This window comes from Anopheles bellator, chromosome 1 (assembly GCF_943735745.2).
Source record: "Anopheles bellator chromosome 1, idAnoBellAS_SP24_06.2, whole genome shotgun sequence".
NCBI lineage: Eukaryota > Metazoa > Arthropoda > Insecta > Diptera > Culicidae > Anopheles > Anopheles bellator.
This window is the reverse complement of record NC_071285.1, coordinates 58,123,233-58,150,995: the sequence shown is the minus strand read 5'-3', so window position 1 is coordinate 58,150,995 and position 27,763 is coordinate 58,123,233. Positions and strand designations below refer to the sequence as shown.

The 27,763-nt window shown below is 50.1% G+C and overlaps 1 protein-coding gene across 2 annotated transcripts; it reads left to right on the top strand.

Annotated features, from left to right (window-relative positions):
* Window positions 1-832: 832 nt before the first annotated feature.
* Window positions 833-26,268, top strand: LOC131216834 (actin-binding LIM protein 2). 2 transcript variants are annotated; one of them, XM_058211419.1, is made up of 11 exons: window positions 833-1,524; window positions 18,534-18,844; window positions 18,924-19,300; window positions 19,370-19,736; window positions 20,220-20,285; window positions 20,543-21,063; window positions 21,133-21,446; window positions 21,820-21,908; window positions 23,540-23,606; window positions 23,668-23,903; window positions 23,973-26,268. In XM_058211419.1, the coding sequence occupies exons 1-11, from the start codon at window positions 1,521-1,523 to the stop codon at window positions 24,084-24,086; spliced, it is 2,466 nt and encodes an 821-aa protein (XP_058067402.1). In that variant the 5' UTR covers window positions 833-1,520; the 3' UTR covers window positions 24,087-26,268. The 2 variants fall into 2 exon arrangements, with proteins under 2 accessions (XP_058067402.1, XP_058067403.1); XM_058211420.1 differs by lacking the exon at window positions 20,220-20,285.
* The last annotated feature ends 1,495 nt before the right edge of the window (window positions 26,269-27,763 follow it).

Genomic DNA, 27,763 nt, shown 5'->3' with positions numbered 1-27,763 from the left:
CCCAAAACTGACACTCGGTCGGAAGTGAACGGTTTGCCCTTTTTAAAGAAAGTTTCGGCTACCACATTCAATTCAAGCCACTTTCGCTGGATAATGTTGAATATTTCATTCGAAAAATTGTATTATTTGATGAACTTTCCGTGCATTTGCTTAGGAACGTAAAGAAATGTATTTCACTGTACGTTGAAGTTTTTCCGTGACTCAAATGGATCGAATCATACTGAGTGATGCAGCAGAAACACAATACTCAAGATTTTCCTCAAGATTGTAGGCCCGTTCGGCAAGGTAAGAATGAAGAATGGTCAATCGCTTGGAATTTTGTTTCAATATTAGTTTTTTCCGTGTAAAATGATCATATAAAAATTCAAATTTCGGTGTGCGCAATTGAACGTAGTCATACCCCTCGCCGCAGCTGTCAAGAGCTGGTGGATGGTGCCTGTCTGTCAAAAGCGAGGATTCCAATTCCAATTAGAACGGTTTAGTTGTTTGCTGTGTGTGGACGTCTCGTACTCCGTCTGTGCGTGGTGTGTACGGAGCGGTCGCCAAGAATCGTTATTATCTTCGTCGTCGAGTTTCAAAGACGTTCAACTGATTTTCCGGCCACAAGTGTTCATTTGCGTGTGCCGCCAAGTGTGCGCGCATAGTTATGCGGACTGCTTTATAATTTACCCGTTGCGTAAAAGTGAGTCCCAACCGTCGCGCTATCGTCCGAGTTTCAATTGCGTTCGTTCTCGAGTAATTAGAGTGTCGTGTTTTTTCTCAACATCCGGGTGTTTGCGGAAAACGAAGCAGCTTTTCGGCGACGAAGAAAAATCGTTTCCCCTTTTCCTACCAACCACGCCGCCACTGCGTTGACCCGGCGTGCGTGCGGCCGTCGTTTGGCGTGCGCAAAAGAGGCACGCGAGAGCGGCACGCTCTGTGATGCTCGTCGTGCTATAAATTAGGGTGGTGAATCGGATTGTGCTGTGAATCAGGAGCGTTGGAAAAAGTGCAAAATCGGAACCAGCGTGAAATTGGCTAGCAACCCATGGTAGAATTCGCAGCCGATTTTGAATTGCAAGTGAAACGCAAATATCCTTCCGCTTCGCTTTGACGCCCCGGAACCCGGATCGATTCGCGAGGGGACGACCCACACACGGTGCCGAAGTCGGAGAACAAGTGAAGAAAGTGCAGAAAGTAGAAAAAGTAGAGTGCGCGGCGTTTCGCGTTTTTTTTCGCGGTGCTGCATAAAATTTGACATCCACAGTAGGCGAGGGAAGAGTAAAGAGAACGGCGAAATAATTGTCGCCTCGCAAACTCGAACCCGGCGGGATCCACTCGAAATCCAAGCAGCCGCCGATTTACGGCACACCGAAAAGAGGAGGCGAAAAACTCAACCACATATTTGGGGAAATATCTCGCACCGAACGGTACCGGGAAATAACGGAAGTCCATTCCGCGGAGGAGAGTAGTCGCAATAAGGAAGACAGAGAGAAAGAGCGAAAGAAAGAAAGAGAGACTGCAGAAGAAAATCAACCACGATGGGTAAGTTTCGCTGAGTTTGGGTTTTGCCAACGGTGGTGGTGGAGAAGCGGAAAGAGCAATAGAAAAAGACTCACGCTCACCACCACAACGGCGGACGAATCGCTCTGGGGTGCAAAATCCTACGGCATCGGAGGGAAAAGGCCAACCAACCCCCTGGGTGGAAAGGTGGTGGCGGTGGATTGGTATTTGAAAATAACAAAAAGGGGCCGCATTTTCCTCTCTTCGGCGGAGGAACGAAAGAATGAGAAAATGAAAATGCACCACACGGCGGCGTGCGTGAAAATGTCGTCGCCTTTCCATTGTATGTGTAGTCGTCGTCGCGCCGCCGGGAAAGATTCTTTTGTGAGAAGAGAGCGAGAGAGCTGTTTTTCTTCTCGACTGGGAAACGGGAAAACGGAAAAAGCCGGTTCGCTAGCACAGAAGGGTGAATCTGGTTCGCTGTTTCTGTCAGTCGCGAGGGTATGTCGCCCTGTCTCTTTCCTCGTGGTACCACGGTGTCTCGTGAGGCCGCGCAACACTCCTGGCGAAAGGTCAGAATCAGGACAGAGTCGACCCCGAACATGGGCTGCGTAGAAAGAAATGTCCTGCCACAGGACATTGTGGTCTGCGTGTGTATTGGTGTGAAGTTGCCTCCTCCTGATCAGACCAGAAGCCAGACTGCAAATGCTCGCGCCGGCCGAGGCGACTGCCATGACTTTCCGACTTTCCGTTTGCATCGTCCCCGGAATGCCAACAAAATACGCACACGGACACGGGCAGTAGCAGTCTATAAAATTGTGTGTTATTTTTGGGGCGTTGTCCTCCGGGCGGCGGGGATTCTAATTATAAATAGTGCGTGCGTGCGTGCATGGCAGAGTGGTGAGTGCGGTTGAGAGAATATTTCTCTTCCCAAAACATCATTCAACCCGGCGGCGGTGGAATCTGGACGAAGCCTGCTCCGTGCCGTGCCTAAGCCTCTGTGGATATGTGATGATGGAAAGCGCGAAGAAATTTTCCTTTCCACGAACCCGAGAGTTTATAGCGTGCCGCTGAGAGCTTTCCGTTCCCATCACAACCGTGAATCGGTTTTCTCTCTCTTTGCCTCACTCTAGAGTTTCTCACTCAAAATTGGTTTTATATCGTTGGGACCAGTCCAGACTGGCCGCCGAATTGCAAGAGAGGGGTGTCAGTGGGAGGACGGTGCGCGCAGTAGGTTCGGTTTGGATCGATTTTTTCTACGGTTCCCTGGGTCCCGACCGCCGGGAGTTGCATCGGACATAGAACTCCTCTCACGGCCATGTACACCTTACTGCGAGGGGCGTTGAAGTACGTGTCTGAATATTAATACCCGGAAGCGGCTACTCACTAAAGTTGGCTTCAGCCCTTCGCTCGGTCGGTTCCCGGATGTCTGGGCCTAAATAAATGGATAATAATAATTCACACCGCTAGGGGCACCCGTGTAAGGCAGTTCGATCCAGCAAAGAGTTTAAAAATAATGCGACACAAGACGGGGTTGCAAAAATTAACAGATAAAATTATCGTACTACCGGTCACGCTTAGTCGGGCCACAGAAATTTGTTCGACATCGCTAATCTTATCGTGGGCCGAGCGAACTTCCCTATCTTCTTCTGTCTCGCGCAAGCTTAACGAGATCCGCCCGACCAAGTGGTCCCAACGAAAGGGGGTTGTGCAAAATGAAGCATCCGTAAAGTAAACGAAAAAATTGGCGTTCACAAAATCACGACGAAATCCACCCCAAAGCCACCGCATAAACAACGGCCGCAAGTATGCATAGACTGACGCGGACGGACGCGATCCACAGGATGCAACCGATTATCCTCCATCTAGCGGGTTCCGAGGTGCACGCGAAGCACCATCATCAACTGGCTCTACTAAAACTTGACGTCACTTAAATAGCGATTCTTGCGGCCAGTTTCTCGTTCGTTCTCGCGCCTCTCGTTGCGAAATGGACTACGGAAACGGTCCTTCTTCTTTTTGTTAAACTCCCGTTGTAGCCCCGCCGCCGAGTAACGATGGTCCGATAGTGGATTTATTTAGCATTTTAACGACAAACAAACATATACAACATCGCCATCATCATCATCGTCATCGACGTCGATCGCGCCGCGGTGTGGGGCCTAGCCGCGTGAGGAGCGTGCGATCGAAAATAGACGATGATGTGAGATCAACGATCGTGTGATGTCCTCTGTGTGCGCGCATCGTCAAAATACATGGACCCGCCGGTCCGCCGGGGGACGCAGCTGCACCGGAGCACAGTGACAGCTGTCACTGGGGATGGCAGAAAGCAAAATAAAAAGAAAAACAGGAAAGCAGAAGCCACAGAAAGCGAAAATGTGAAGGGAAGCACTTGCTGCTCCCGGGGTGATGCAATTTTCCCATCGGAATGCAGCTCCCACCGGTGGCCAGCACCAGACGCACAGACAGAAGCCCCTCATTAACCGGACGCGCCACCGAGCCGGTGTCCGGTTGGGTATGCCCTCCGGGGCGGAAAGACCTGTTCCTCTCCGGCCGGGGTTTCGTATCGGAATCTCCAACCCAATCACAAGTGCGTAAACGAACATCAAGCGGGCGACGCCGACAGCTACGCGTCCCTTGAAGAGGCCCTTTCAGGGCCCACGTCTCTCTCGCCCGTAGCAGCCATGCGGTTGATTGTTGACTTTCTTCGGGGCTGTAATAATAATCAACAGACAACTAGGGCAGGTTCCGAAGATAGGGCCCCCGTGGCACCGTCGTCAGTGTCTCAGCAGTAATCCAACGCTCCCCGGCGTCCGCGATCAGCGGACGATGAAGATGATGTTTGAAAGTTCATTAGCCCTTCGACGGCGATGTGAGTCTCACATTCCGCCGGTGTCTTTGCCGGATGCACTTCGAAATGGTTTTTCAATTAGTAGCGGAGAATACTTCTCAAGGCCCGGGAAATGATCCTCGAAACCTTGCCCCCGATAGAAGATTGAGCCCTTTCTGTAAGCAGTCCGTTTAAAAAAAGGTAGTTCTTTAATTAAAACGAGCTCTTGCTTCGTTCCGGTGCTTCATAGAACAACCTTCAATGGGGATCGTAAAACGGTAACGGTGCTATCACGTTCAATTGACCCAGATCGGGCGGGTGGCCAGGCCAATGTTTGTTTTGTTTATCGAAAAAAAAACGCCCACCGCGTATCAAATGACGCGTACGGTGTGCGCGGTGAGGCAATTTGGAAAGAAATTTGACCAAAGATTGCGCATTCAGGCAAGAAAAAAATATGCATATGAGGGCCTTTTTTTAATCGCCATTCAAAACTCGTCCCCCAATTCGTGCGCCGACAGTGTATAAAAAAGTGCCACTCCATAGTGTAACACAATAAATAGAGCATAATAAACAAACATTTCCACCGACCCCCGCCGCCACAGCATGACCCTCCACGCTCCCACGGTGGAAAGCACGTGATCCTTCCCCACGATCACCGTTAAAACAAAACCCGACGGCGCGGCGAGCGATGATGTTGATTGATGGAGTTTGTCACTAAACGTCAGCTGGCGGTGAGAGCGAGCGTATTTCCTTCCCCACCCTCCTCACGCCATCTTTGATGTGTGTTTGGCGGAAACATTATTCGCCTCCCTTGGACTGCCCCAAAAAAAAATTTATGCTTTTACATACATTGACGAAAAAACGTAGCACGCGCGACGGCGCTGCACATTTTCACCTACTTTTTACGGACCTAAATTTACCACTACTCTGTCAGTGCAATTTGTACGTCAATGACCGGTGGGGACAGCTTTCCCCGCTTTCCTCGCCATCATCGTCGCTTTTTTCGCCGGGGGTTCTGTTTACCCAATGTAAAAATGTTAAATTTTGTGTTTTACCAGCGCGCTGTGTCTTCTTCACGCATGGCTTGCTGCCACGCGCGGTGGGAGATTTTTTAGTTTTCCATCACGTTGGCGCCGCTTTTTATGGCAGGATTTTTGTGTGAAAATTAGAAAGCATGGGGTATGGGATATGAAGAAAAAAATCGAACGGAGGCCCTCGTTGGGTTGGTGTGCGAAGGAATTAGTGGATTGATTTAATGTTATAATTACTTCCAACACCCCTAATCTTCCATCTGCCGGACCTTACGAAGAAGAACCCGCGGGCACACACTTGCCGCTGCCGGCTCCGTACGAGGAAATCGCATACAATGTTGCTGGCCGCATCTTGGCGTTGCTTCTTATGACCGCTCCGAGATATAAATCTTGGAGCGGGCACGCGGCCCCAACGATTAATGGTGCTCCCGGTGCTAGAGATCTGCACGTGTGTGCTTGATGGCCCTTCGAAAATTTAAAAGCATACCCGTGCGGGAAAGCAGAAAATAAGGGCGCACAGGTTTTGTGTGAGGGGAACGATGGCCACGGGCCCCCATCACCACGCGTTTTTACACGCGGCGAGCGGAGGGTGCACATATCAGAAAGGAGGGCACTTGGACCGACGTCGTGATGAGATGGATGGTTTGGGGAAAAAAAACCCCATCGGAGACTGAGTCCAACCTGAGAAAAGAGCCGTTAGACAGCTGTCTGTGCTCTGGCCCCGCATCAGCCCCGTCCCGCCTCGGATGCCGGGGCAGAGACACAGAGTTGACGATGACCCTTTCGGTTTGTGAGCCCTCCCGTTTTCCCACTTTCCGTGTCCCGGATTGCTTGAGATGATCTCATCGCTGCGTAAGTTGCACTTTGCACCGAGTAACTAATGACTTTTTCGCTCCCATTTCCGCTCCACCCCATATCGATCCCAACCCACCAGTTTCGGTCCCCCGAAAGAGTGGGATCGGCGGCCCGGGGGTCCGTTATTGCTTCAATGGCTGTGGTTTCTCTTTAATTGAAGCTCGTTAACGGTAGACCGGAATGTGTCCCGGACAGCCCGGAACTCCAGTTTGTGGTCCCAGTGCCGCGCTGCTTAGATGAAACGTGAAGTTAGTTTCGTGAACCCGGCCCGGCCCTTTGCCACCGGCTTTCCGTTCCGTTCTTGCACCCGTCGGTGTTCGGATGCCCGCGGTGGCCGAAATCAGCGGAGAAGCGAAACGAAACTCCCATTCGTTCCTTTTCCAGTCATCTTTCTTTGGGAAGGAATCAATTTTGCCCGGCAACCCGGCAGCGGGGGCCGCCGCCAGCGGATGCGAACCTTTACGGTGTAAAATTTCTTTTACGACAGAGATGCCCGTTGTTCGTCTGTCTTCCGGTTTTTGCGTGGCGTCGCGGAAGGTTTTCTTCATTCCGTTAATGGCCGCGGAGATGATTGTCCGTGTGAGGTAGTAAAAACGTCGTAAGCGCATCGATTTGAAAGGGAACACAATATGTTAGGGTCCAATTGATACAACAGGCAAGGTGTGCAGACGAGAGCACGTTTAATTTAGGGCAGTCTATTGTTGGTTGACATCATCACTGTTGTTATGTTGACTTTTATGTGCAACATACTTAGTACTGGCTATTTTCTCCAAACCAGGCTAATTTATGTGCTGTTTCACGCCATTTACTGCCACTCGCATACCGTTTCATACAGACGGCCCTTTTCGTCATAAAACCGTGTGATTGCATGTAGAACCGAAAGTTGAGCCATTGATGTAACGTGACTGGTCCCATAGCTGTAATGAACACCAGCGCAAGGTATACACGCGACATGGAATCCGGGCCACGTTAATTTGCCGGGCAAGTTTGTTGCCAACCCGGCCCTCCACAGGTTTCGGTTATCTAAACTACGGCTAGTGACTTTCCCGGCCTGGCCTTGTGCAAATCAAACCGTTTGGTGAAAGGAGGTTATGCGTGCACTAGTCCTGTTTGCCCCTTTCGAGGTTTTTTTATAACATTTAAATAAAAAATCGATGGAGACTGCAAATTCATGTTCTTACGCTAATAACTCGAGACGATTGAACGATGGATAAATATTTTTCTTGATCTCCCCATCGGCCGTATGTTTGTTGGTAAACACTGGTGTGACATTTCGACCGTTTCGTAAGATACGGGTGACATTAATGGGCGCGCGTGCTGGAGACATTCACCACCCGAAACGGTTCACACGGCAAACAGGTTACTGCGACCGGTTGGAGTGGGTTACTGCTGCCACACTGCGGTCAAGGTGATAAGAGCACCTGAAAGCAGCCGTCGCCGACGCTGACTCCAACTTTGGTTGTGAGATTTTGACGCTGCTGCGACCGTACGACATTAGTTTTTGGTGGTGTATTGGTTGGTGCCGAGCCGATGCTCCGAGTTTGCGTAGCGTTTTCGGCCTTCCCCATTATCATGCTCATCCATCATAAACCCATCCCGGCCCGACCACCACCGATGGAGGTCATCACCCCAACCAACCGTGGCCACCTTTGGGGGGGAGAGCACGCTGTTGAGTCGGAGGAAACTAATGATCGATGTTTTCTGCGCGAAGTAGGTTTGTGCAAACACTCGAGCCGTGGCCACTGCCCAAGGGGAGACCGTTTTTTTCGGTGAAGTATGAGAAACTTCAAGAAGCCTACTTCGTTGCAGGTTAAAACCGTCCAACACGGGTAAGAGGTAGAGATGATCGTCGCTCATTGGCTCGAGAATTACTTATGCAAATTTGCTATGCTGGGAGGGGTTAAAAATGTAACCTTCACAAAGCCTACTCCGAAGCATCCGTCCGAAAACGAATTTGACCACCACCGTTGTAGGTGTCTTGTCACTGACTTTTTTCGGACGGAGGTGATGTTATGTGATGGATCGATGCGCTGCCGTGAAGAAACAAGCGGCCGAGAACAATGCTGCTGACTACCGCGAAATGCATGCATGTGCGACATGTTCTCGCGACTCACAGGGCGCCTGTCGGGGTCGGTCTTATCGCAACTGCAATCAAGAAGGTAACGAAAGGAACGAAAGTAAAAAGAATCGTGCGGCTGAGCGGTTGGTTCACATGTCAACAACAACACTTCGCTCGCTCTCTTTCTCTCAGCGTTGCGATCACTTGTTACTATGATCGCCGCTGTGTAGTGGAGGATCTCGTGTGTACTGGTGTGGTCGTGTTGTGGTGTTGCAGCCTCGTGCAACTTCGATGAGATAATCAGAATCGCGCATTTCGCGACGCGCTCGATGCGGCTCGTTTCGCCGTTTATAATAGCGATGATGTCATCGGGGGTTAATATTTGATTTGGTTACATCACTTTCGGTCGAGGACGCCACATCAGAGGCGGCGATGGGGCGCTGTACTGGGTTGTGCTGCAAGGGAACTACAACTCAACAATAAACGGGGCTCCGAGAACACACTCTCTCGGTGGTTCGTTTTTCTTCTTTTTTGCACAATTAAGCACGCGACAGGTCACCGAAAATGAACCGCGAAACTGGAACGGCATTACGCGTTTTATGCGGATCTTTACGGGTTGGAGCCCCGTTTTTGACGTCATTTGGATTGTGGAGCGGGCACAAGTGGCTCCGGGTTTTACGACCCTCGCCGCACGAGGGTTTTATTTTCATACTAAAGCTCACGCGGTTTTGGCGCGAAGTATTTAATTTAATTTCTGCTTTAAGGTCGCCTTCATGGTGTGTTGTCAGAGATCCCAATTAAATCCCATCACAAACCGGCAAAGTGAGGGGTTTCAAGCGCATCCACTGGAGTGGCGGCTGGTTGGCTGGGATGCGCTTGGGTGGGTCTGTCCGTCGTCGTTGGCTGTGGAGCTAAATTCGTGGGGGAGGATGTTGCGATCGCGCACGATCGCCCACAGCGATTGCATTTTTATTTTCGCTTCTGTGCGCCAACAACAATATGGTGCAATCGCGTGCCCGCGTAAGAAATGAACCAGAACCAACACAATCGATCGCCGCCAGCGCTTCTGGAGGTCAGAGTGGCGCTGCGGTCGGGCTGTGGGTTGTGGGCTCGTAAATTAGATAAAACCACGCCGGTAAGAGGAGGTTATTTTATGCGGGGGTCGTCACACTTCATCCCGGGTTCCCCCCCAGCTAATGACTCGCCGGTGCGGTGCGGATCAGTTAAATAAGACACAAAACGGGGATCTCTCTCTCTCTCGCTGGTGGTGTGACCGCGTGCGGTCTTTCACGGCCCGATGACAATCGTGGTTGATTCGGTAAAATGCGCCTTCCGGTGGTTGCGTGAACTTCCGTCCGCGTGGTGACGGAGCGAATCGCTGAACGAAACCAATTCCAATATTGCGCTCCCAATATTCTATTTCGTTGCCCGTTTCGGTTATGGAGTAATCCAATTTAGAAGAATTCAGTGAATTTCTACATCAAATCTCCCGCGCTGTTACGATGTTTATTTTCTTCCGGCTGCGCATTTTTGAAACATTCATCACCCCGGACGGGGATGGTCGAAATTTTTCACGATCATCGCCAGGGGCGGTCGTGCCTTGAACCGTCGTGAACTGAAGCGCGGTGTGAATATTTGAATTATGGTGCTATTTTAGCGTTCGATGGTACTAAAACTAAACCACACCAAACGCCCCGAAATTGGAATGGTGGAAAGCCGAGCCAACGAGCCGGGGGAGCGCATCTCCTGTGAAACGAAATGCTTCGTACAGTGTCAGGTTCTTTTTCGGACGGAACACATGGGTTTCTGTTTTCGAGTTCTCGCCCCTTGACAGGCGAGCCAAGCGGATGGAGCAACGCGCGAGATAGGGCAGAACGAAGACACCCCAGCACGACGACCAAGACACGGCCGTTGTTTGCGTATGGTTTCAATTGCTTCACTTCAGCGAGCGTGCTAAAGACGTGGCCCGATGGTGCGTTTTTAGGTCTTCCCCGCCCGGACACATCGACTGGTGACAAACCGACTGGTGGTGAACCTTTTGACCGATAGATTGATTTTGATAATATTTCGGCAGTCCTCGGTTTCGAATGACGCTGCGGTCAAGCAGACGGTCAATGAAATGTTTATGTAATCCATCGCGCGTTTTATTGGGATCAATGGTGCATCTTGACGATCTTAACGAGCGAACGCTTTATCGCCGCCCATAGGATGTGCATACGATACGCGGTCTGTTTATAAAGTAAAACTGTATCCGAGTTACATTCGCGAGCGTGCGCCGTTAAATGCTAAAATGTGAATACATTTGCGTGCTCCCGCGTGGAACCTTGCTTACCCGCCCAACCAGGCCAACCCAGCATCGGCATCGTTCATCTAAACAATGTTCAAAAAAACAACGCCCAAACACACACAGGGACGTGGGTTTTGATGAGCCCCTCGTCGAGCTGGACGATCGTCAACGGCTGTGGAATTTGGTTCAGGGCTGTATAATTGAATTAAACGATAGGCCCCCGATACGATGGGGGTCGTCGTTTAACCGCGGCCACGGGAACGGGAACGCCTGTTGGTTTGTTTTCCCTCATCCTGGAAACCCTCTAGAAGGATGCTCTAGAAGCACGATCTCTCTCTCCGTACTTCGATTAGCGATTCTGGTCTCGTGGAGTGTTAATCAACCTAACAGCTTGTCTCTCTATTTTTGCCCACCCATCGACGTACATCACAGCGACACGACGGGCCGTGCCGGATACGTGACACGTTGGCGGGTCTCGTCTGCCGCGCACACGATCGCCTGTGTTTGATCTACAACGTGTGCGATCGATTGTTGTGTCAACGCAAAGAGGCGCGCGCGGGACGAGAGCTTTCTGGGTTGCGCTTTGCAAATTAATGTCGAAACCATTCCGGCCCCGGTCTCTGGATCACATTAATCGCATGCCTATAATGGCCTGTGAAGGAGGTTAACATGTTAACGATACTCCGGCATAGACATGCTTCTCGTTATATTCAGCCACAAATATATTGTTCTTTTCACTCGGCAACTGTTTTCGTGGCTAATAAACGAAAAAAAGCCTATTGCTGAGAAACCGATAAGGGGTTCCGATTTAGACCCCAAACTCGGCTAGTTCTGTGCGAATAAAAATAGGACCTGGCCTGGGCCGGTCAGAAAGATAAGCATTTCAGTGAAGCAATACAGCCCGGAGACACAACCCCCGGATGGGAAATGTGTACCGGAAATTTATTTGCCGTCGCCTCATGGACCGGTGCCCTTAATGGCGCTACGACGCGTGGATTACAATCGATTGCCTCACTTTCTTCCGTCGAGTATCGCCTTACACCCGTATCCGGCCGGCCCCGGGTTTGTTGCGTGGCGTGAGAGAACCCCAAAATGGAATCCGGAAAAAGTGAACTCGCCCAAGTGTCCCACCAGCAGCTCTCGGCGCGACACGATGACGCAATCGATCACAGACCAGCCGGTCGGCCACCGGCCTCTCTGCCGCCTGCCCACCTCAAAACCGGAATGCTGCGGCACCGCTCCACACGCCCGTTTTCGATTTCGCGTTCTCGTTTCGATTCGCGGACCAAAAAAAAAATGGATGACTGAACATTGTCAGAGCTCCTCGTATGTAGGTCGCCTGGTGGTGGTGGTGGGCCGGAGCCGGTTCGGTGCTGCCGTCATTTGTCAACCACTGTGTGTGTTCTGGGCCAGTGGCCCTGGTTCGGTCGCGTTATCAGCTGCGTCACGAGCTCTGGGCCGATGTTTTGGGCGGCCGTTCAATAATAGTCGCCTGTCGCGCGCCTGATGGTGGTAGCCTTCGGAACGGAACATGTTGGCGTTCGAACGCCACTCAAAGGCTACGGCTGTACGGTGCGTATGTTTTTGTTGTTGAAAGGGCGTCATCTTCAAGGTTGCATTCCATTTGTGTTTGCTTTTTTTCGATTCGTTTTGGAAACGGTTTAAAATGCGCCCGAAAGAAAAGGAAAAAACGGACCGCTCAGAGGCCTAATTGTAACGTTTTTGTGTAGTTTCCAAAGCGTGTTTAATTTATTTGTGAAACGAATGCCCGTATGCGGGTAGAAACGCCGTTCAAGCCATTCATTCCAGCGATCCACCGCTATTCGTGTTCGCGCATCGCGTCACGTGTTAATTGAAAACGGCGGCTTCTTACATCTGCGATGCGCGCGGGGCGCGTGATCGGCATTACTGCGCGGCACGTCCCTTTAGGTTCGTTCTGTCCGAGCCAGACAGACGGCAGCGACCACAGGACAGGTGTGGGGGCCACTACAATGTGCAACAATATTTGGTCAGATGCCGCACCGTTACACGTGCTATCTCTGGCCTCCGTCCCTGCATTCCAGCCCTTTTTTCCACCACGAACTGCAAGATACAATGATGGAACACTCGGTGCAATCGCGGTGCAGCGCGTCAGGAAGAGAACTGATACGCGTTAATTGACGAGTCATCGATTCGTCTCGATTAATTCTCTTTTGTGCATTAAAATCAATCACGGAGCGCGCCGTTACTTTACGCGGTTTGTTTATCGGTTTTTCGGTGCTTCCAATTCCCCACCGTTTGGTAATATTTTAATTGGCAACCCGTTTTGGGGAGGATCGCATAAAATTACCCCGTATTACCCGTATTTGGTGCGCGGCCCCCCATTAACGATGCACTTTATTGCATTCGCCAGCCAACCGGCCGTAACAGTCGTAAAAAAAGTCGTACAGTTGGCAAAAGAGGGAAATAAAATCGATGAAGAAACCGTGTCTCATGTTTCACGGCGGGCGGTACCGTGCTGTGTCCGCGATCAAAGGTCCTTAAGTGGCGCGCCCGTTCGGTGTTATCAGGTCCCGCCCGGAGGATTGCGCTCTGGGCGAACGGTTCGAACGCGGCCCGATAGAAACACACGGGTGGCATCAAAGATTACAACCCGCGGCTAGCCGACTGTGATAAGGCGCGGTGAATTCCGTCACGACGCGCGATTGTGGGGAACAATTTTCGTGACGGTGTGCCGATCCTCCGGCTCGGTGGTGCCGCTTATCGGGTTATCCATCGGCGCAAGCCTTTTTGACTTTTTCGAAACGGCAAGGGGTCTCCTGTTCCAATCTTAGATAGTGGCGCTCGGGGTGGGACGAAAAATGCCATCACGAGACGCGGTCCGGGGGATGGCGCCGACCGTGGCCAAGGTACCCAATCTTGATCGTAAAACCGACTGCTCCCTATGAGCGCACATCGGGTTTTGGGTTCTTTCTCAGTTGCTGCCACGGAAGCAACGAGTTCCACGTGACGTGCGCTGTGAGAACGTGAGAAAGCGTGACATGATGAAGGCGATTTGCTGAGGCAATATTGCTGGTTTCCAATATTCCACGGGAGAAGCACCGGGGGGGGGGGCCCCAAACCGTTGCCTTAGAGTTGAAATTTCTACCGAGAGGGACCATTAACTTCGCTCGTAATCGCACCTGTGCGCGTATACGCTCTTTTTAAATACCTTGACAGGAAGTGGCTTCCACCGCATGGCCACCAAAAACGGGTACGAATGACGCGCGCAACCATTCGATCACCCAAACAAATGCCCATTGTTTCTTGTGTATTATCGCGCCTCGGGTTTGATTGGCGCGTGCGCCATCAGGTCTGTCTTCGATCCGTAATTCGAACTCTTCTTTCTTTCGAACACTCTTCAATCGTTCCCAAAGCAATGGAACCATCAGCGTCACCGTCATCACCCCCTGATTATGATAATGAAATTCGTCAACTCGTCCCGAACGGGGCCGCGGAGCAGAATTCGATGTTGCGGACAGGGACAATTGGTCGTTTGCGTTCCTTCTCTATTGGTCTCCCTTCTTTCTCGTGAGGGGGGTGCCATTTCAGAGAAGGGGTTGGCTTGTGTTGTTCATGGTTTAATGAATTCATTTTCTTGCTCGCGCCCACAACGTGCCCGGGGCGGAGGAACACCCCCGGTGGGCATGTCTGACATGAGGCCACGCCGGCGGATGCCGGGTAAATGTGCCGGGCTTTTTCCAGTCAGCAAATCACTCATCCTGTGTTTCCGTGCAGTACCGATTAGATCACACGGGTCGAGGTTGTCTTACTTCCTTCGCCGAGCGCTTGTCCCGGCGCAGTAATGGCGGGGAATGTGGACCACGGGCACTGCATTGATGATGGTATCCACCCTCGTGGGGAGTTTAAGTGCTCGGAAGACCTCTTTCAAAGGTCAAATAAATAAACGAATAGAGTTTGCATCCTCCCGGCGAACCACCACCACCACCACAACGACCATCATCATCGGACAATTATGTTGGGGAAGCCCTGCTTTGTTGGATCGAATTTGTGTTTCAACAGAGTTCCGCTTGAAAACACCGTTTCCGCGGAACGAACGAAGACGGCATGGGCGGCCATTGGAACTGCAAATATCGATTTTTTCAATCAAGAAATGGTGCTACAACAATCTTTACGAGATGCGGTTTCGTTTCCACTGCTTGGCGGTGACGATGATGTGGTCGCTCCTTTGATCTTTATCCGGTCGATGAGCTTGATTATGATCCGATTTTGCCAACCGATGGCGGTGGGCCCCCTGTGAGACTGCTATCCTTCAGTTCGCTATTGCCATGTCTAGACAGTCTGCCTTTTTCACAACCGGCACCAGCATATTTGGTGTCGATCGAGAACACGATCGTCGACGATGAAGCTGGCGATCACCTTCTCACTCCGGTGTTCGGTGTTGTTACAACCATTACCTGCGCTGTAGATGGCCACACAAAAACGACTCACTCGTAACAGGATGGCAAGAGCTTCGCAGGCACAGGGCGATCGGCCATGAGTCACGGGCGGCCCATTTACATCGCATTCCGTCCGATCGGATCCCCCTGGTCCCGCATGTGTCATCAGCGTGGTGCTAAATGATCCGATTACTTTCGTTGACCTCAATTTGTGCGTCCACCCAAGTGGATGGTGTCACTTTGAACGTGTTTTTGATGCGCGCCAAATGCTTCTCGATTAGCGTCTGTTAAGGGCGGTTTCTGAGTCACGCACCTCCAGAGAATCGTCAGAAGTCGTCAACGTTGTCAGCGGTTTTTGATGTGATTTTAATTTGATTAAAAATTCCCCTCAGTAATTGCAAATTAAAGGGTGTGCTTCGCGTACTGAAAATTTCACCCTAAACCGTGTATAAAACCCGATAGCGGCGCTTCGCCACTGCTTCATAGTGCAGCAAATCCCCATCCGATACAGAAGTGTTTTATCGTAGAATTGGACCATTGACACAGATTCGCACAACGATGGCCTTATTTCGTCCTTTGGCCGTTCTGTTGTTGGCAGTGTTCGCGGCGATTTCTGCGGATTCGGACGAATACGGCTTGTATAAACCGGTGCAGATGCAGTCGAAAGTCGTGAACCCCTTGAAAATTAGCTTCCAGCCTACCGCTGGGGACCAGTATGCAACGCCACCAGTCTTTGGCCGTACGCCGGACACCCTCGGACAGCAAGCGCAAAACGAATCCACGTCCGATGAAGACCCGTCGAGTGTGACCGAAGTAGTGTTCTTCATTCCTCTCGACGGCCCCTCGGGACGTACCGGAAATGTCATGATCAACCGTACGGTGGACGACATTAGCGACCAAAGCTCCGAGGAAGACGATGGCAAGCCGTGGAAGATCGAAGAGATCCGTTATCCACGGCTACAAGTCTCTCCCAGTGGGGACGATCCCATGGTACAACCGGTAGTGACCACCGAAGGATCGTACAATAGGCAAAATAATAGACAAATCGTCGGCCCGTTCAACCAACCTCTCCCGAACTAATGTAGACACGAATGTCCGCTTGATCGCGCAGTTGATCGCTAAATAAAAATGCAGTGCGAACAACCGCAAACTTCCAAACCGCAAACCAGAGAGGGAGAGAGGCACACGGAGTGCTTGGGCCGGAAACAGGAAACGCGCCTCACATGAGCGATCCGCCGACACCGCTTTCCGGTGGCCGCGGGTTGTCGCGTTTGTTGTGGTTTCACATCGTGGCCGGCAGAGATCCTGCTAAACGGTTCGACTTTGTTTTGATCTGTGGTTCGGTTTCATCATTTACCGTTTCGATCATTGCGAACCGGTTTTGGTTCGATATTGGCTCTCCGCGTGTGTCGATCACACGGTCGATCGCTTGTGACCCATCGTGACGCCAAAGTCAAACCGAAATAGCTCGGGCCAGGTCGTCGATCAAATTCGAATTCGAATTTCAAAGTTCACCCCAAGTTGTAACAATGCACCGTGCACCGTGCGTGGTGATGGACCATAGGGCAAGTGCAGCGCACTGCACGTGACCACGCTGTGGTTTTCGGTTGGCGCCACTACCGGGTACCGTAGGACACGGCGGATTTTATTTTAAACCCACTTGACAATCATTAATTTCTCGACAGATTCTTCAAGTCGTTGTGTTATCTCTTAGAAGGAAAACAGAGCGAATCTAAATTCACAAATTCCGGCGTCGATGTGTCGCAACCGCGCCCGCGTGCTGCTCTCATCGGCCAGGATCTTTCTTCGCCGTTTTCGCGCTTTCTGACGACGATGGCCAGAAATAGAATGAATGTGAAATCATGGCGCGCATGCTGTTGGGCTTAAATTGGAATATTTCTTTTTCGACTCACCACCACCGGCGAATCCAGACTTTTCCAACCGAACCGTGGTGCTCGTGTGGGGTTTTCATGTACGGCGCTGTGCCACTTTAATCTCGTGAACGGGCGTGTGTCTTGTTTGTACAACGCCTTGCGACAAACCGATACCCTCGGGGGAATTAGGCTTGGCTCTTCCGTGAGATGGATTGGCAGGACACACGCAATGGGTGTTGTTTTTTGACATCCCATTCGATTCGCCATGTGAACCTAAGATGGCCGCGACGGTTCGTCGTCACGTTCGTTTATAGAGTTTCAGGTCCATCAAGTACTCTTAGACCGGTCGAGAAATGAACTCGTTTGCAGGGCGTTTGATAAGGTCGGCAAAAGGTAATGTTTGAGTGTTTGAACTTATCTCTAACAAAAAGGGCGGTCTGTTTTGCCGCCCAATACTTTTTTGCTTCGAACGCCAGTACCCTTCACTGGAGGTAGTGAAGGTCAATTAACACCATCTGGAAACCGTCGTCTTGACGTCTCCACGTCAAACGGGGTGCTACTCAAACGTCAAGGTCTCTATCCGAGGGAGGAACGCGAAAACATCGTTAGACGGTCGCGGCCACCAACACGCGGCACCTTCGCTCGCCACGTTCGTGAACTTGAATCGTCCTCAGTTCCTAAACCGAGCGTGGTAATGGAAGGCGTTGGCTGGGTGGTCCCGCAAATGCCAACCCACCAGGTGATAACGGCAAATGAGGACCGCACTGCCCGTGAACGGTGTAAGATAAATCTATAACGAATGGGCTGGCGGTGGCACAGAAAGACAGTAGACCGCTCTGCTCCTTATCGCGAGTGCGTCTTTCGCTATCTTGCCCATCATTACCGGGGGACCGCTCCCGGGGGACGGACTGTTGGTGGCGGACATCTTGTTAGTTTGCTTCCGTGGCCATTTCGAATACCATTTAGCGTGTGTGACACATTGTGAGCGCAATGTTATCAGCGATTGCGCTCCCCCTACAGGTGAGTCTTGAATGTCCACTTCGGGCTACAACAAACCCTTTAGCGAACGGTGCCCACCAAGCCCAGAAGGGGTTCGAGCTGGTTGTGGTTGTGATAAATTGTAACACGACTCATCCAACACACAACGACCCAGCGACGTTTTTGGGTTTTGCGGATGAGTAACTCGCCTAACAAGCGATCGTAAACGTCTAGATCATGAGTGAAAGGTGAAAAAAGAGAAAACCTTGAGCTACTCCTCCTTGAGAAATATGACCTTTGCAGTAAGCCCAAACATGTACATGTGGGCGTGTGTTCCTTTCCCGAGCACCATCATTAGGCGGTAATCGATTATTAACTCCGCTGCCTCCCGGTGGTGCCCATTCCGCAACGTACGGCTCTGACTGAAACCGGGAATTGCTAGTTATAATCGGAAGGTGCTCAGCTCGGAGTTGATGATCTTAGTCGATCCAAAGATTGCAATCGATTAGAATAACGGCAACGGTGGTGGCGAACCGGTAGAGGGTTCCCCCATGATTAGGCACGTACATTCGATCGAAATCAGTTGATCGGTTGAAAGGCGTGCGGAATCTTTTGATGAATGCCCTCGATGCGCAACGTAAAATCAATTGGGAACGTTTAACGAACGCAATCTGTTAATTTTCAATATTTTTGGTTTTTCTCTTTTCGTCCATCACCGATAGGGAAAAGCAAAATTCAGTGCAGCAAGTGCCAGAAGAAGTGCTCGGGTGAAGTGCTGCGCGTCTCGGATCGCTACTTCCACAAGACCTGCTTCCAGTGCACGAAGTGCAACAAATCCCTCGCGACCGGTGGCTTCTTCTCGAAGGATGGCCTCTACTACTGTACGTCCGACTACCAGAAGCTGTACGGTACGAAGTGTGCCGCCTGCGGTCAGTACGTGGAGGGCGAGGTCGTGTCCACGATGGGTAACACATATCATCAGAAGTGCTTCACCTGTAGCAAGTGCAAGCAACCGTTCAAATCCGGTAGCAAGGTAACAGAGAATTCGGATTGCCGACGGACGGCGATGGGGCGGCAATGTGATACTTACCAATCAAACGATCTTCCACAAGGTGACCAATACTGGCAAAGAGGTTCTGTGCGAGGGCTGCGTCAAGAGTCCTCCGGTGAGCGGTGGCGGAAGACCCACGACACCGGCCGCTAGCGGCACGGCTGCCGGTGGTGGTCCCGCGGCAACGGTCTCCCCCAAAAGTCATAGTCGAGCGATCGAGCAGAAGCAGGAGCAGCGCACGATCAAGGAGATCACTTCGAGCCCTACGAGAGCAGCCACGCTGCAGCACCACCACGAGACGGTCAAGAAGCAGCAACAGATGCTCCAGAACGGTGGAAAGCAACCGGATCCGAACGAGTGTGCCGGCTGTCGGCAGCAGCTGAAGGAAGGCCAGGCACTGATTGCTCTCGATCGCCAGTGGCACATCTGGTGCTTCAAGTAAGTCGACCATTGCCTCCAACGGGTAGTAGCTGAAACTGAAACGAAGTCTTTCCCTCCCATTTCTAGGTGTAACGCTTGCGGTACCACACTGAACGGTGAGTACATGGGCAAGGACGGTGTGCCGTACTGCGAGAAGGACTTCCAGAAGTCGTTCGGTGTCAGGTGTGCCCACTGCAATCGGTACATCAGCGGCAAGGTGCTGCAGGCCGGTGACAACCACCACTTTCATCCGACCTGTGCCCGGTGCACCAAGTGTGGCGATCCGTTCGGCGACGGCGAAGAGATGTATCTGCAGGGTGGTGCCATCTGGCACCCTAGATGTGGTCCCGGACCGTCCTCCGACGGTGGTCTTCTGAATGGGGTCGAGACGAACGGGTTCAACACCGAGACGGAGTTCGATCGTACCAGCACCAGTGCAATGAGCGAGATACAGGTAGGAGACCCGGCGTAAGACCCCGCGCTCTGCACTGCGGCTCTGCGGCTAGCGCCATAAGTGTGGCATTTGCGCGCTGCAGGCATGATTATGCTTATGCAGCAATGAGCACTCCAAAATAGTTTCTTATTCTTGTCATTAACTTTGCTTTCCTTACGCCACCCTTACGTGTAATTTACCTCTTTTGATCAACGAAAACAGTAATGAATGTATTTTGACCGTGGGACATAGTTTAGCATTAAGCATGATCTGTAGTGCAGCTGATTGGCGTAACGTTAACGATTGTAGGAACGGCAAACACCGAGCCTCTATTACTCTTTCTCCTACGATCCATGGTTCATGTTACGCCAATTGGTACAGCTAATGTGTGCCCCTCTTTACATCGTTGCATTTTTATAATTTGCATTTTTTGTTTTCCGGCTTCTTTTTCTTTTGTTTCCCTGCTCCTCTTTTTCTTTTGTTTCATTTTTTCTTTTTTTACAGTTTACGTATCGCTCGCAAACTCCAAGCGTAGATGGTTCCGTTTATAGTCCGTACACGCATAGAAAGGTTAGTTTCGATTCGTGGATCCCGGGACTCGTGTCCTTTTTCTTAAGTTTATTAAGCGTTGCGTCCTCCGACCAACTGTGTCCACCTTTCTCGCGGGTTCGAGGTACAGTAGATAAGTGTGCTACAAATGGCAGCTGTGGCGCCCGCGCGCTAATGCTCTGCTAATGACTGGCTGTGTGCAGCTTTATCTGTTGTAAACCGGTGCTGCGTCGTAGGTGGCAAGATATCTAATGGTGGTCCGCTTTCTTCTCTCCTAGTACCATCGCACCACGAGTCCGGGATTAATCTTAAGAGAATACAAACACCAAGGCTACGAGGACATTGCTCGTATCTACACCTATAGCTACCTGACGGAGGAGCCGGGCTATCTGCGCCGCCCGATTGAACCATACGATCGGGCACCGGTCTCGCCGCACTTTCACCGCCCGGTGCAGTACTCGTCGATGAGCAGCGGCACTCGGTCCGGGGCGGGGTCACGCTCGCACTCGCGCAGCCGCAGCGCAATGAAGGTGCTGGTCGACAGCATACGGTCCGAGACGCCCCGCCCGAAGAGCCCGGGCATGAACAATGAGGAACCGATCGAGCTGAGCCACTATCCGGCCGCCAAGAAGCCGCCACCGGGCGAGAAACCAAAGATCGAGCGGGATGACTTCCCGGCGCCGCCCTATCCGTACACGGATCCGGAGCGGCGCCGTCGGTACTCCGACTCGTACAAGGGTGTACCTGAGTCTGACGACGAGGTGGACAAAGCCAACAACAAGGAAAACCTAGCCGATAAGTGAGTATGAATGTGTGACAAGTGATAAGAAATCTCAGAATGATCACCGCCAATTTCCAAATCGTTCAGGCGCCACCACCGGGAAGAGGAAGAGCTGAGAAAAATGAAATCGTCCGGCATGAGTAAGGTCATTTTGAAGGATCTGCAGGAGAAGAAACGGTACGAGCACTGGAAGCAGGAGAATTTGGACCCACGTAATGCGTCGCGCACCCCGTCGGCAGCAAAGGAACCGACGTACCGAATGCGTTACGATTCGCCGGTCGGAGCGTCTCCGTCGCGTAACCTCGATCACCAGAAGCCGTTCTGCGAGGACGAGTTCGACCGCTCGACCAGCTACCGTGGCTCGGTTGGGCGCGCCATCGGTAATGCTACCAGCTACAATGGTAAGTAACCGACCGACCGAAGGCACGGGTGAGGTGCGGTAGTGGTCGATCCCACGGGCGATTGATGCCAGCAGAGGGTGCAAACTATTGTAAACATCGTCAAGTGTGCCGCCACAGGAGTTTGATGAAGGGACAAGTGGCAGGGAGCGGGTTTCTCTTCCGTTTTTATTTTAGTTTGCGCTGAGTGACACTATCCCTCCTCTTGCACATTGTGCCGCGTTTGATTTTGTGGGTTTTTCTGTGTTTTCGGTTTTTTTATTTATGAATATATTTTATCCCCTCTCTTCCCTTGCCATTTCCGTGCACATTCCCGCCTCTTCTTCTGGCTGCGCTTCGTATACTCGAATTCTGTCTCCCTGGCCCCCCTCATCAGCCATCCATTCGTACAGGTCACCTCCGAAGCCCGGATATGGATTCAAAACGTCCACACTGCCACCGTCACTTAGAAACGGTTACAGCTCCGTAAGTGTTCTCTCTGCGAATGAGGAGATGCATTTTAATGGGTGGTTTGGCGAGCCTAATACTACCTGCTAAGAGTAATACTTGTCCATCCATCCCCTTCGCAACTGCCCGTTCGTTGTAAGCTGCGTTCCGTCCATTTTGCCCGGTTAACTGTTTCTAACCTGAAACACGACCTCCACGTCTGCTAGTAAACTAACCTCCCAACATCCCAACGTTGTCATGTGGACGGCGATTGCTACGATCCTTGTTACGGTGACGGTGTCGATGTGTGTCTAACTACATTTCTATAATCAACGCTCTCTTTCTCTCTCTTTCTCTCTTTCTCTCTGTTTCTGTCTTCCATCGCCATCAATCTCGCCATCTCATAACCCTCTGTCCGGCTGATCTGCACTCATGGCGGATAACGAACCATGAAATTTTCGATTCCCGCCGGTTGTTGGTGGTGCTGTAAATCATCGCTTGCGACACGCACACACATCTTGTGGGGGTATACTGGCTCACCGTGATGGCCGCTCTCACGTCTCACCATTAATCTGTGCTGTGTTGGTACCAACTGAAACAAATCGAAAAACTAACCCCACAACATACAACATGCAATTTGCACCACAAATAATACAAAATCAAAATAACATTAACAACATCATTCCACCCTTGCACTAACCACACACACCGACAGTGGTGAGTTCCTTACGACAAGTACCTAAACCGGGTTACGGCTTGGCCCCGCGTTCGCATACCTTCAGTTCCGCTGCATCCGGTTCTGCTCACGGTGTTCCTGTAAGCTGGCTTTTACTGTAGACGAAACATCTGTTTTGATTTCCTTTTCCGTTTCGTTCAATCAAATTGTCACGTATTCTTTATTACGTTTGTGGTTACTCTCTCTTTGTAAAAATTTGAAGTGTTTCAATTTGATCTATTGTCCGAGAAATGATGAGCAAAATTTTGATATACGACTACTATTTTTATACGACTTTCGCAATTGGCTTTATGTTACTGTGTTTGGTACTGCCATACTTTGTTTAGTTTACTGTACGATGCGATGCTGGCACGGTGAAGGCATGGTTTTGTGTTGTTGGGTTTGCTGTCGTAGCGCCAAATCACGCGAAGCACCTTCGACGGGGTCTGTATCCCTTAGCCTCTGTTTATACACCTGCTGACATCTGCTTTAATGGGGCCAAGTTTTTGTTTTTTGGATGCCTCCTATTGTTCTACCACCACGCCACAACGTAGACGATCCAGAGGCTGTGTGGGAGATTCGGTGTTGTAACGAGACTAACGACGACTAACCGAATGGCTGTGATCTTTTATTTTTCTTATGATTTCCAACATGTTCTCACACATATTCTCCTCACTGCTGGATTGACGGTTGTTAGAGAAGCACTAACACTTAGCCGTGGCTTGCAGCAGATAGTGTATGTTGCTAATAGTGTTATAATTTAATCGATAAGAAAAGAGTCCTTATGTTCGTAGGTAAATGTTGTTGGTCTTCTTTCTAGTGCATGCTTAAAAACACTCACTTCCGTACTGGCTATCGATTTCTCAATATTCGTTCGACACCTTTCTGTGTTTGTGTGTGCTGTGTGCGAATCAGTGCGAAGGCTAATTCTATTCTTTCGACACCCCATTGGCAGGATTTCTCCTTCAGTGGGCTCGGCGATAAGACCCACAGTACGGAGTTCAGCTGTGGCAAAAGCGACAGTAAGTTAAACAGTGTTTTCCCCTGGACGCGAGATGGTTAACCTCCGCGTGGTTCTTTCAGTTTCAGGCGAATCCATAACCGATGGTGACCGGCGTGCTCTGGGTGCCGAAATTCCTGTCTCCAGTACGTACTCCGGCGCTCTGTCCTATCATTATCCCCAGCAACCAACGCGCCGCAGCTTGCCCAATATGGCCCATTCGTTGCTAGTGCACGAACCGGCCAAAATCTATCCCTATCATCTACTGCTAATAACCAACTACCGGCTGCCGTCGGATGTCGATAGATGTAATTTAGAGGTAAGCTTCCCGTACTCTGCCCGCCGTTTGCTGGCCGCTTGCTAACGATCTTTCCCCGTTTCCTCACAGCGTCACCTGTCGGATGTTGAGTTTGAAGCGATTCTCCAGTGCGCCCGCCCGGAGTTCTACCGTTTGCCCCAGTGGAAACGTAACGATCTAAAACGACGTGCTCGGCTGTTTTAAAACTTCAAACACCTTACCGGGATCGTCGTCACGATTGCCTACTACTTTTCCGGTTTCGTTCCCTTCTCTTCCCGTACCCAGCCCGTGGAAGGGATGAGGAGACACACCAAACCCGAAGCCTATGTTCCATTTGTTCGTTTAGCAAAATGTGTTTGTGTTCCGCTACAGCCCGCTCCGTATGCGATGTTTCTACCACTTTGACTGTCCTGCTAGGTGTGCTGTAGCTTTCGTTAGAAGCTTAATTTTAGATTTTGACCGTTTGAAAATTTGGGTTCAACACTTTTGGTTTTGTTCATCGTTTGACGATCACCTCTCGTTGGTGTGAACAAAAAGGGTGGGCCGAGTGACCGCGCGGGGCACGTATAGAAAACAAAATAAGATTTCTGCTTCACCGGTGCCGCCTTTTTCACGTAGCTCCTGCTACTGTGTGCGCACCTGCCGTGGAGCTGTTAATGTAACAAACTGCCATCGAAGAGCAATCATCGAAGGCAATTGCACCTTAGTTAGCTTCTCTTGCTTATTAAAGAGGCCTAGAAAATAGATAAAATTTTGAACCGCGGGGCGAGACCTTTTTCGAAACAAGCATTTATGTGGTGGCTGTAAGATCTTCTCACTGTGGCTTCGGTATCTCCCATTGAGGCAGTGGATGGGCGCAAGCGCTGGCGGCAACGCACGAAATCAGATTTAACTACGAACTCATCACATGAAATTACACGCCAATTGCAGAGAGCTAGAGAAAAACAAACACTAAATTCAGCTAGCCTTAATACGTTTAATTGTAGAGTTAAAATAGCCGCATGGATTGTTTAGGTACAAAGCGGAACAAGGGCAGTTAATCGATTGAACGATGGGAGAGAATCCAATATATAAAATATTTATAATTTCTATTTATGAGATGGGTGGATGCGAAACATAACATCCCTAAACCGTACGCAATGTCAAACAACAGATGGATAATTAAAAGCAAACTAAGGGAAAGCATAGCTAACTACAAAAAGAAATAAAAACGTCGTAAAAATAATACTATATTACACTGTAAGACAACAGAATCGAAATATCGGAGGGATAGAGCCCTCCACTTCTGTTCCGATGCTTTGTGCGAGATACTATTCGTTGCTTGTTCGGCGCTTGCAGGCAGCGCGGTCTCTCGGGATAGGTCTCTTTAAGTAAATTGTAGCATAAGAAAGGGTAAAAATCAAAAAGTCACAACACAAAAGATCCTTACGGTGTTGTTCTGCTGATTTGTGATGGTGACGTTGTGCGGCGCAGAAAGAATTCAGCTTAGTGCACCAAAAGAGATACTGTATCCGTTTACTACCCATTTACCGTTTCCGTTTACTAGTAGACCTATAGGCAATGGTTGACAAATGAACGGAGATAAAAAAAACCCGACACGACACAACATCACAACCCGAATGTACCAAAGTGCAGCATGCGCCGCTAGGTGTCAGTGAAAGCCTAGGAACGCCGTGCAGAACCACAAACTTGTGACCAGACGCGTAGGGGTGGTCAGTATTTATTCGAACCAAGATGAGCAAATAAAACAAAGGGTGACAAATGTTACCACAAATAAGAAAGGAGATCATATTTTTTTACAAAATCCACTAACCGGGCAAAAGAGATTGGAAAGCGAGACGGACAGCCGGACAGTATCTTTTGATTAACACAGGCGCATCACACGAACCGGTTTGGTGATTCAAAGGGATGATGAACGCGACCCAAAAACTGGTACTGTGCGGTTCCCAAACTGGCTACCCAAACGGAGGTGTGCAACGACGCAAAAGAAAATTGTTCACAATTGTTTTGTTAAAAATCTGCATCCTGGTGATTGCAGAAGGAGCAAAGAGCAAGAAGTCAGAAAACAAACGGATAGATGAGTGGTACTGTAGTAAACAATATGACTAATCGGTGTGTGCGCGTAGTAGTTGTAAGAAAATAAAACCAAACGTGCTGCTAATGTGAAATGGCTGTCGCATGCGTCGCTTTGCGTGTCTCGCTGACTACTTTCCTTGACTGCGCACCGGAAGCGTAAATCGGGCCAGGCTTACTCACACGCAATACACCGCGAACCGCGCACCAGGGTTGTGCCAAAGGGCACCCCGGGAATGTAAGCGCAAAGCAAATGTGAAACGAATAGAAACACTCAGCAAGCATCCAGCAAGAGACAAAAATAGAATTATTTACTGGGATAACGAAAATCATGACTGCGGCACGGCAGTATCTTTTTCATGTTGAAAGAAATTATGCGTAAAGTTTCTTAATTTCCTAACTTTGCGCTCCTACGCACTGCACTTGATGGAGCTAAGCTCTACGGACCACCACGGACGATACAGTGCATTTGGAGGAGACCAAGTTCGGTTCTGAATCGAATTCAGGGTTCACTGTGCTGTCCGTGTGCAGCACACGACTGGTAGTAGCATGCATGTGCTAAGTGCAAGGAATTTTGTTTGTTTGTTCTCCCGCTGCATAAGGTGGCAAACATTCCGTTCCATCAATGGCACGATCTTTGCTTTTCTGCATCTCCCAAAACAGAACCACGATGGCACGATCGGAATGGCCACAGCAGGACGTGATGTATACATTTTTTGGGCAGTAGTTATCACTCAGTATTTTCTCAAGGTTTACGTATGCCGCAAGTTTAATGAAGCCGCCCTAAACACGCACAGAGCAGCGTTGATACGCAAGAGAATGGCATGGCCCTACGTCGTAGATCACGCACTAAGGCCTCTCCCAGTCTTCCCGTTAGACGCGTTGTATAATTGATTGCTAACCGACCACCGGCTAAGTGGTCTGTCTTTAGTGGAAAGTCATCTTTTAATTAACAACCGCCGTAAGCAGCATAATGTCACAAGACACCGCGAGGAGTCATAGGGTGTTGGTCACAATTTGGGCCAATCTGCAACTGCTGCTATCCGGTTTTACCTACCGGTGCTAAAATTCGTACCAGAAATAACCTCATGCTACATTTCTTACAAAGATACGAATGATGACTATCATATGATGAAATATGATGAAAATACCTTTAAAGATACAAATCATCCTTTTATAATTTCTGTATGATTGAGGAAAAAATTGAGGAAAGTTAATTGGAACCAAGATGATGAACCACAGGATTCAAACGTAATCAGATCTGAAGGAGACCCAAGGAAATCGGATTGAAAGTATCATTCACTTCCGCTAACGTTCCTTACAAAGAAATGGATGGAATGGAAGATCTGTTTTCAAAAGGGCCTTCGTTTAAATGTAAAATTAGAAAAGTTTATCAAATTAATGAAAGCGCCTTTTAAGCATGAATGTTTTAGTAGTTAATCACTCTGCTAATAATAATCGCATGGCGACCAATCCTATGGTTTCATCATCCATGAAGGTGATGATTTATTGGGTGTCGGGCGCGTCCGTAGGAAGGAATTTACGCCGGTATTTCGGGATTAACCGACGATCATTTGGGCGTGCCTTTGCCGACGTAATAGACCATGCGATCCCCGCTCGCGGTAGGTGTAAATTAGTATGGATCTTAGCGTTCCATGCTCCGGATCCTACTATAAATGTGGCCATTGTTTATCCGGTAGATCATCAGTGTAAAGCACGCAGTGGCAAAGGACGGATATCTAGTAACGCTTAGAAAATCTAGCTCGATCATTAAAACAAAATTGGAACAATCAGAATTCCTGCATTGA